We start from the raw sequence: 11,083 nt of genomic DNA, 5'->3' as shown, positions 1-11,083 counted from the left end.
TTTGACTCGTGAAAAACCTTTTGTGGTTATGAACCTTGAGTTTAAATTTCATAGATTTCTATTTACTAATACTAAAGTTATTGTTCGGAAACCAAATGTCTTCGGATGACGCTGACATACCAATATACGACCGCAAAAGGTTGTATAAAAAAAAGTAATAGGTAAGCAGTTTGTTACTATAGGAACAGTTAAACAGTTTGTTACTATAGGAACAGTGAAATAGTTTGTTACTATTGACAAAATCAAATTTACCACAAAACATACTAACCTTTTCCTAAAGGAATAATTAAGTAGCCAAGCTCAGCTTGGTTGGGAGAGAATATCATAGGATCTTTCTCTAGTCGTAAAACATTGCTGAACACAAATCGGTGGAATTTTGATAATCTTTCTAGCTCCTCTTGACTATAACACACATCAGATGTAAGTAGTTCTATACTTGTAGTAACTTCCCCTGACCTGGTATATACTGGAAATTCTGGAACCTATGATCATAAATGTAAAACAAAATCAGATAAAATTCAAATGAGGCAACCAAATCTGATTAAACCATATACAAAATCAAAGTAAATTAAATGCTCTGCAGTGCACAGCTTGATACGACCGCAGAGGTTGAACCCTGAACAGTTGGGGCAAGTATGGACACAACATTCATGCTTGATACAGCTCTGAATTTGGGTTGCGATTAAATAGTTGACACAGCATAGGTTTCTGATACAGAAAGAATGTGGTCTTAGAACTTAAAATTTTTAAATTAGACATTTACTTTTTATGGTCCAATATCCAAAATTTATATACATGGTTAGATTCAGCATATCAAAGAATCCCAAGAATTCAATTTTTGATGAAATCAAATAAAGTTCAATTTTGGGACCCTTTAGACCTCAATGAGGACCAATTTGATAACAGGGCCCATATATCAAAAATCTAAATACATGGTTAGATTCAGCATATCAAAGAACCCCAAGAATTCAATTTCTGTTAAAATTAAACTAAATTTAATTTTGGACCCTTGGACCTTAATGTAGACCAATTTGAAAACAGGACCAAAAAATTAAGAATCTAAATATATGGTTAGATTCTGCATAACAAAGAAACCCAAGAATTCAATTTTTGATGAAATCAAACAAAGTTTAATTTTGGGACCCTTTTGGCCCCTAATTCCGAAACTGTTGGGACCAAAAACTTCCAAATCAATCCAAACCTTCCTTTTGTGGTCATAAACCTTCTGTTTAAATTTCATAGATTTCTATTTACTTATACTAAAGTTATTGTGCGAAAACCAATAAAAATGCTTATTTGGGCCCTTTTTTTACCCCTAATTTCATAACTTCCAAAATCAATCCCTACCTTCCTTTTGTAGGCAAAAATCTTGTGTTTAAAAATCATAATTTTTTTTTTTTACTTATACTTAAGTTATTGTGCGAAAAATCAAATGTCTTCCGACGACGACATGATACCAATATACAATAGAAAAAATTTGGTTTGCGGTCGTATAAAAAGAAATAAAGGAAAACAACATACATTACAAAGGAGACTCTAAATAGCTCAACATTTTATTGACCTACTACTGATAAGAACACCAAAACAAAACCCAACGCGACTACAAAGATGCAAGAAGAAATTTGGAAAAAGTTCTATCTTGACCTCGTTCAGAGTATGCATAAATGAATAACAAAACAAGTCTTTATAGCTCACAACAGTAAAATATTTTATTACAGTTTCAATTTGATTAAGTAACTCTAATAGTACATTTGTTATAAAGTATCTTATTATTCCCAGTTCTACAAACCTGTGGTATTGTAACAGAGGTTAACAGACCAAATGACCTTGAAGTTTCCTCTGGATCGTTGAGTTTTCTTCCTCTGGTATTCTGATCGTCAGAGATTGGCTTTGTCAGCTTCATTTTCAGTAGGTACAAATTATTCTTTTCTTTCTCAGGATATCCTCTTAACAGTATATTGGCTGTCTGTGAAGTAAAATTATTAATTACAAAAATAATAAAAAAATCATATAGCATCTACATTTTTTGGCCTGAATAAATGTAATGAACATACTTTCGATTTCCCCCCTCTGCAATAGCATTTCTAACATTTTGTTCCTCCCATAATCCTAACACCTTTCAATGCTGTAATAAATATTATTATACCGGCACTTGAGAGAAAATGATTTATTTCTAAGTTGTAATTGACTTTGAAGTAGCTTTAAATAACTGTGTGCAAGCTCATATCGACTTTAGGGTATAGGTTTTTCTCATTGTTGAAGGCTGCATGGTTGCAAATAATGGCTTACATCCACTTCATTTAAACTGTAGTGGATTGTTGTCTCATTGGCTAACATACCACATCTTCTTATTTTTATACACTGTTTATTAAATAATGCACAGTTATACCCCAATGGGTTAGAAGGCATACATTAATTAACAAAATAAGTTTACAATACATCATAAAAAACAATAAAAGAAAAAAAAATTTCTTATATAGATCATTATTTTGTGTCTTTTGTTGAGTGTTCACAAACAAGTTTAACATGAACATTTTCTCTGAGTGTCTGTCTGAAGTCCGATGCCTGCAATTCAGTGGTTGCCGTTGGTTGGTGTCAGTCATATTTGTCTTTCATTACTTGTCTGTTGTACATTATACCATCAGTTTTTTTCATTACTTGTCTGTTGTACATTATACCATCAGTTTTTTTCATTACTTGTCTGTTGTACATTATACCATCAGTTTTTTTCATTACTTGTCTGTTGTACATTACACCATTAGTTTTTTTCATTTGAATTGTTCCACACTTTGTAATATCAAGGCCTCTTTTTTAGCCGACTATAAAGTATGAGTTTTGCTTGTTGTTGAAGGCTGTTGTTTACCTATAATTGCTTACATCCACATTATTTAGACTCTGATGGATGGTTGTATCATTGGCAATCATACCACATTTCTTTTTTTAATTAATGAAATAAGTGAACCTTTTTGAGGTAATACTGTTTCCTCTTCGTAGTTCCTGGTCTAGCTTCTCCCATCAAATCTTCATCATCCCATTCATTGTTATCATCTTCCTCCAAGGAAAACAATTCCTTCCCAACAGGAGCAAGCTGGTCATCTAATTCACCTGAAATCATAATTTGTACAATAGACTTAACTATTAAGTGAGTATGTAGCCTATCACATAGCTACAGTCAACTCTTGTCTTGAACTAGGTTGACTTAAATTTCGCATACGTCAAAATATTTCTGCTTTCTTATGTTAAAATACAGTAATATTACTTGATTTTCTCTTAAATAATTTGATTTTCTTTAATACGTTTACAGTCACAGATGCCAAGTGATTACATTGGTTTATATGGTCTATTGCCATGATTGGGCAAAATAAGTAAAGTTTTAAAAATTATAATTCATTGTACTGAAATGTTCATGACTTACGAATATCTTCAACTGAATGATTTTTTGAAAAAAAGAGCCATTGGTTAGTTACCTTCTTCATGGAGGTTTTGACACATCTTCAATGCAACTGCTCTCTTGGCTAAACTTTTAGTCGGCATAAAATCACTCTGAAATAATATTAAACTGAATGTCATTGAAGATCATTTAAGACAGCTCTGCTGCATAAAGAGTAATTAAGAACAAATCAAAACAATACTTCTAAATATATTTTTCATTGCTTCCCATTGATCAAATGTCTTCATCGCAAATGGAAGACGGGTCTATAATATCTACATGTATAAGTCTCACTAAAACAAAGGACAATTCCAACAAAATTCCAACAAAAATACACATTTCTGAATTTTCCCTCCTAAAAAGAAAAAAAATCCATTTAATACTTAGCATGAAAGTCATTTATTTATTGATGAACATCACTATGATTATTACATTTTCAAATCAAGCAATCAGGAGAATATAATTTTTTTCAAATTTTAATTTTGTAACATTTTTTAGGTTGCTTAGTATTCCTGCTTTAGTTATGGTTAAGCTTTTAATTACTACTCACCGTTATTTGTATTTTAATAGGTGAATTAATTGGTAATCTAAGTTTAGCTTGGTACATTGAGGCTCCATTGACTTTGACACTGGTTAGATGACATTTGGGTGTCAGATGTGTAAAGGCATCACTAGGTAGTTTGGCACAATATCTGTAATTACATGTTATATCTAGTTAAATCAGAAAATATGTGTAATATCATCATTTAGATAAAATTGCTAAGTAAAGCATGTTATATCAATCCATTTCTTTTCGATATTAAACGAGATTCGTTCAATCTTTTAAGTTAGGTAGCTCCAGTAAGTGTGATTAGTGCTAAACCAGAAAACATGTTTGGTGGAATTCTGTATTGAGCCTCCCTTAATTGAACTACAACACATTTAGTTTAGTATTGTTTATCAATACACTTATCTGAGGAGTTAGCATATATCAGTATTCATCAGTTGTTGTACTTGATATATTCAAATTTTCATTACATTTTAAATTTACTACAAATTTATGTGATAATCAGTAAATATTTAATTCTAAAAAATATATATCAATAACATTACCTATTGATTAATGCTATAGCATTACATAAGTTGACTTGGATGGTTGGCATGTCAGAGTTGGGATAATAAGGGGGAAGTAACTCTATACAATCTAAGTCATCTTCTATTATTTCAAGGTCATTCTCACTTTCTTTATTCTGTCTCCATCCAATCAAAACCTTTTAAAATAAACAAAATCATAAATTATTTCTCCTGTAATACACAAAAAATAAATTTCAAAGTCCATTTTACACTGTAAGATTTTACTATGATCATGATGATCATTGATTTATATTTTTCTTTAAAAGCATTTTTAAACATTTTAAGTACTCCTGTATTCAGGAATCTTACGTCTATTGAGTGATAGCTTTAATTTAAAGATCATTGCTGAAGATCTTTGAAATAAACAGTGCATTTCAATTACTATTTTTAGTCATATAGCGTCTAACATATAAAACATTATACATCCTAAGAAATCAACTTTTTGGTGCTTGAGCATTCCAGACGAAAGTAAATCCAGATAATCGCTTCATACACAAACAATTTATGAAGAGTTATTTTCTTTTTTGAATCTTTTAATATTTCTTCATTTTCTTACATTTTAAAGATTTTTTTTTTGAAACTTTAACTGTCTACATTTCTTTTTTTATATGTTGCTGCATTAAAACTAGGTATATAACTAGTTTTATAACCTATAGAAAGCCTGTGTTCTTAAAAGAGAAAAGTGAGCTTACTTTTTCAACACCTTTAAACATTTGGAGGTCATCTTTAAATGTTTCTGTCTTATTATCATCAATAAGTATAAGATACTCTGCATCTTTAGCTCTTGCTAAACCCTGTAAAAAATCAACAATCACTTTTGCATATATGTACAGTGCATTTATAATCATAACATTGTTTTTTTTATAAATATAAAACAATAAAGGTATTTTTTTAAGTTTAAGCCATAGTGCTAAATGGTTGTTTATAAATTAAGAGTACAAAAAAACATGCCTGTGTACATTTCCTTCCTATTTAGAATTAATTTAAAATTATATCAGTTAATTTTTTAAGCAGTATAAACTCTACACCTTAGATATATAAATGTAAATGTACTGTAATTTAACAGTAAAGCTAAATTAACACTTTATCATAGATCTGCTGTATGACCTGTAATCATATATAAATGTAAATGTACTGTAATTTAACAGTAAAGCTAAATCAACACTTTACCTTAGATCTGGTGTATGACCTGTAATCATATATAAATGTAAATGTACTGTAATTTAACAGTAAAGCTAAATTAACACTTTACCTTAGATCTGCTGTATGACCTGTAATTTAACAGTAAAGCTTAATTAACACTTTACCTTAGATCTGCTGTATGACCTGTAATTTAACAGTAAAGATAAATTAACACTTTACCTTAGATCTGCTGTATGACCTGTAATTTAACAGTAAAGCTTAATTAACACTTTACCTTAGATCTGCTGTATGACCTGTAATTTAACAGTAAAGCTTAATTAACACTTTACCTTAGATCTGATGTATGACCTGTAATTTAACAGTAAAGCTAAATTAACACTTTACCTTAGATCTGCTGTATGACCTGTAATTTAACAGTAAAGCTTAATTAACACTTTACCTTAGATCTGCTGTATGACCTGTAATTTAACAGTAAAGCTTAATTAACACTTTACCTTAGATCTGCTGTATGACCTGTAATTTAACAGTAAAGCTTAATTAACACTTTACCTTAGATCTGCTGTATGACCTGTAATTTAACAGTAAAGCTTAATTAACACTTTACCTTAGATGTGATGTATGACCTGTAATTTAACAGTAAAGCTAAATTAACACTTTACCTTAGATCTGCTGTATGACCTGTAATCTTTGGGTTGATCAAATTTCATAATCATATTACATCTTGGAACATCAATTCCATCTTCTAAGAAGCTTGTTGCTATTAACAAATTAAGCTCTTGTAGTCTGAATTTCCTTAAAATGTCCTCTTGTTTTTTATTGATATCCTTTTTGAGAGTTTTCTTTTTCTGGCCTGTAATTTGATGGCATTTGACAAAACATAAACTATCATCCCATGAACAAACTTCCTCTAACATCTTGTTCAGTGCTATAGCTACAAATCTATGATCCACAAAGACAATGCCACACAGATATTTCTCAGCATCAACAGAGAATGGATCTGATGCCTTTTTGTTGCTATCATCTGAACCTTCTTTTTTAATTGCTACATGAATAACATTGGATCTTCTATTATCCTCTTCATTCTCAGCATCTGAATCATCTAATTCAGAATCATCCGACATGTCCGATTCATTATCTCCCATCATTCCATCCATATCCTCGCTACTTATTATCATAAAATCGTAGTCCGGCTTATAATTCTTCAAATGGTTTACTAGCTCCCGTACTTTTGGAGATGCATATAAAAGCAAAGCGTCAACATTATAATCTGGAGTAAAGTTATTTTCAAATACTGTGTTAAGCATTCTTAACTGTGTTGAACTAAATCTTAAAAACTTTTTAGCTAATATTTCCGTTTCTTGTTTTTCCATTTTTTCCAGTTGTGTGAGAAACATCTGTGCTATACTAGCTGCACACCAAGGACCAAGTTTATATAAAATATTTAGACATTCACATACAACAGTTTTGGAGATTTGACATGGATCATTGCTGACTTTTTTTTCATTTTCTTCATCTTCTTTAATTTTGAAATCTTCCAGAAATTCTAGAGCATCAAGTAGTATATTTTCCAGCTGATCTACTAAACCAGTTGTATCTTCATACTTGTCACAGTTTATTATTTGTTCTTTTGGCCACATTCCATATCTCTGTGACATAATCAGAGTTGATGTTTCTGCAACAGCATCTAGTTTAGTTTCCAGTGTTGATATTGTTGATTCTAGTTCGGCTGGATTTTGACAGCGTGTAGCTGTTACTGATGATGTTAGTCCTACAATTCTAGGTTTACATTCCAATGAGGTGTCATTTATCTTTTGTAAAATTTGAGCATATACAGGATCTTTATTAACAACATGACAGTCTTCAAAAATTAATACATTCACTTCTGATGGATTTAAAATGTTCTCCTCCAAAACATAATTCAAAACATGTGATGATAAAAATAGGATATGATTTGATGTTATGAGATCTTGCCATTTTTCTGTTGTCATGGTTACTATGCTATCTTTATTCAGATGCTGACTGACTTGAAGGTCTGTATGGTGCTGTATTATTTGAACTTGCTGATCAACAAAGGTTTCTAAAATGAAATAAATGTTTAATCAAACAATTCTACACTTGTACAACTTCAAGAATGAGGTCACTTACAACACAAATGTTACATTTCTCTGACACTGAGTCACACAGTCTGACAGGGTAAAAAATGGATGAGAAGTATGTCAATATGTACCTATCACATTTCATCACCATAAATGTCCTTTATTTTCAACCCTTACTACTAACATTTCACTTGAGCTTTGAAAGAACCAAACTTAAGCCAAAATTCAAAAACAATCTTGAAAGGATCATTTGACCTCAAGAGTAAAATAATGAATGGTCCTATGAACACGTCTACATGTAAGTTCTTTAGCTAATTATTTTCAACATTTTTAAACCACTATGGAAGTGGTTGTATTAAATAGGAAAAATATTCTTAATAATTCAGTAAAATGCATCATAGAGATGGCCTGATACCAAATATTTAGATGTTCAGAATTTGATTGTTAACGAACAATTAAAAAGAAGACAGAGATCATTCCAGTTGTTTTTCCTTTTTTTAAAAGAGAGATTTTATCTTCTAGCAAAATTAAGATCCATTACATTTTGAATTTATACACCTCTGATATGCTGTCCATTTGTATTTCAAATTAGAATCTTGTAAATGATAACCTGGATATACAGTACGCCCAGAGAGTATGTAATCGCGAACTCTAATCACCGATTTCCGAGTGTAGTGGTGTGACACCGCGAATCACGGATTATACTGCCAATTTCCTCCAAAGATTCTCTCCCAACACCGCGTGGCTGTTTATTGGTTTATTGCTCATCGGATGTACTGAAAATTAATGACGTGTGACAACATCATCGGATTAGCCAGATTTATTACCTTTGTACATTTAATCGATCTTGATTGAACCTGTGTGCTTTAGAATACGTTATTTAAATGTCCTTTCATTGTCAGATAAAAGTGTGACATTTTTATTTAAAATAAGATAATTATTCTCGTATGTATATGCCCATGTCCTTGTCATATGACATACCACGTACAACCGTATAAAAATACGAATAAAACACTTATTTTGTATTTTCATTATAGTCCGATCAGGTCATATTTTTTTGTTTTTTCAACAAAGACGATTTTACCACAATTAGAACCTTTTATGACCTACTCAGTAATCAATATTCGGTTCATTATAGTTCAATATTATATAATTAATATCAACTGGCTTAAAACAAAATGATGTTTTTTACGGTAATATGTCCAATCTAAATTAAACCCAAGAGTTAATTTATCGGATCAACAAGTGAACTCTGTTACTTTCAATTTATTTTGAAATGTAAAATATTATGTTTCACTACCTCGGTAGATTACCGACTTGAAATATTTGAATTTAAAAAAGAAACTGTAAAGTGACATATAGTTTTGTATGCAATGTGGCAGCTCTATATTCATAAATACTGATATACATTCGCCGCCCAGACACAACACAATAATCACAACCTTTAAATATTTAATTATATGGAGAAAAAAAATCATATGTTTTTTATCCGTTATGATCTGTTATTGATCTTTAATTATTTAAAATAAAATAGGATTGGCGCAATCCGTGTTTTACTGCTCGTTAAAAGTCCTCGGCGAAATATAAAAAGAAGTATTTCAACAATTATAAAATAGAATATTTAAATGAAATTATATCGTGTTCTACAAGAAAGAAATATGTAAAATTTAAAAAATGTGGATCGAATTTTTACGATCGACAAATTTTCACAGAGGATCTCTACCAACGCCCATCAGGAATTGAACGACATGCATCCTGTTTTCATCTACCATTAATATATAGTGTTGACTATGGACGTATAAATAATGTCCGGTTTTATGTCCTCTGTTGACTGAGAAAATAAAAGGCTGATGTTGGTTAATACAGACAAGGAATACAATTTAGAATCCGGTTAATCAATTGTAAAAGTACCTTCTAGAGCCTCAATCTTAACGCACACAAATTTATGTCAATCATTACAAAGCAAGTTTAAACCTTGAATGAATTTTCCCACGGTTATCCAGAAAGGTCACCTGAGTTTACTGTTACATGATACTATTTCCCGCCAAATAAAAATCTCGTGGACAAAATTGATGTCACTATTTTTAGCATTCAATATTGTGAGCAAAGTCAAGTTCAAGTTCAACTACGCACTGTTGATCACTGAGATGCGTATCGTCTTCCCACGGCAATTAATTGCTTTAAAAATATTTAAAGATCACTGTTCTAAATTCAACACAAAAGTTTACATTCATTGTGCGTAAATGAATATTATGCAACGACGAGTTGATGCAGCTATAGAAGTATTCCTGTTGTAGCCGAAATGTATTATTTATCCTATTTAAAAGTAATGCTAACAAATCGTGAAGAGAAAATGCCGTAGACTTATTAGGCATAAGGAATGGTGAAAAGTATTTTCTTTTTTTCTTGCATATACAAGTTTTAAGACACATAATTTTCTTTCTTTCTCACATTTTATACCTTCTTCGTTAATTTCCGTTTATTTTCACGCAAGTATGTCTCTTTTCGTAAGTTATATAAATTACCGATAAAAAAAAAAACCCCGAGGTCATAATCAAGTATAGATTTTTTTTTTATAAAACTTTAATGCAATTGAAAGCATTAACAACAACCTTTTGCTTTTTAAAACTTTTATTTTGTAATCGTAAAATGGAAATGGCGTAGACTTATTAGCATAACAGATAGTGAATAATATTTTCTTTTTTACTTGTATAAAAAACTTTGAGACGTGTCACTTTTCTTTAAACTACCCTAATTTATTCAGCGTTAGTCTCCATTTATTGTTACACAATATTATCTCTTTTAGTAAATTAAATATTTATTTACTGATAAAAAACGGAAGTCAAAATCAAATATAGTTGTTTTTAAAAATTGATTTAAATGTACAGAGTAATTAAAAGAATTAACAACAACGTTTTGATTTTGATTTTTATCTTTCATTTGTTTCAAGCAATCAGATATAAACTGATAATCAATAGACATGAAATACAATTGTTTAATTACATTAAAAATCTCGCATACCTTGACTCGCGTGCCGGCATAGATCAGAAGGATTAGGGCAATTAATTACCTGGTGTGACACCGCGTCACTCCAAACTGGGAGAGATGTCGCTAATACAATAAACAAAAGGTAACGGATTTACGCGGAAGTCGGAGGGAATACTCCCAAATTTCTCCGAGAATTTAGGGAGTGATGTCGGAGTTTCCTGGTGTCACACCAGGAAAAAACTCGGTGTATGGAGTTTGGGATGGCTTTCGCGAAAATTGTACTGTATTGCAAAATTAATGGAAATACAGTTAA

At 30.8% G+C, this 11,083-nt stretch overlaps 1 protein-coding gene across 2 annotated transcripts in view; it reads right to left on the bottom strand.

Moving 5' to 3' along the window:
* LOC139514577 (endoribonuclease Dicer-like) overlaps nucleotides 1–11,083 on the bottom strand; it is a 30,171-nt gene that overhangs the window by 12,232 nt on the left and 6,856 nt on the right. For both annotated transcript variants that reach the window (XM_071303968.1, XM_071303969.1), the window contains exons 4-11: nucleotides 6,346–7,763; nucleotides 5,236–5,337; nucleotides 4,523–4,680; nucleotides 3,981–4,122; nucleotides 3,468–3,543; nucleotides 2,963–3,105; nucleotides 1,790–1,966; nucleotides 269–482 (exon numbers count right to left, since the gene is read on the bottom strand). In XM_071303968.1, coding sequence (XP_071160069.1) covers nucleotides 269–482; nucleotides 1,790–1,966; nucleotides 2,963–3,105; nucleotides 3,468–3,543; nucleotides 3,981–4,122; nucleotides 4,523–4,680; nucleotides 5,236–5,337; nucleotides 6,346–7,763 — 2,430 coding nt within the window. The remainder of the gene's footprint in view (nucleotides 1–268; nucleotides 483–1,789; nucleotides 1,967–2,962; nucleotides 3,106–3,467; nucleotides 3,544–3,980; nucleotides 4,123–4,522; nucleotides 4,681–5,235; nucleotides 5,338–6,345; nucleotides 7,764–11,083) is intronic.

This window comes from Mytilus edulis, chromosome 3 (assembly GCF_963676685.1).
Source record: "Mytilus edulis chromosome 3, xbMytEdul2.2, whole genome shotgun sequence".
NCBI lineage: Eukaryota > Metazoa > Mollusca > Bivalvia > Mytilida > Mytilidae > Mytilus > Mytilus edulis.
The sequence above is the reverse complement of the archived record's forward strand: the minus strand, read 5'-3'. Positions and strand labels throughout refer to the sequence as shown.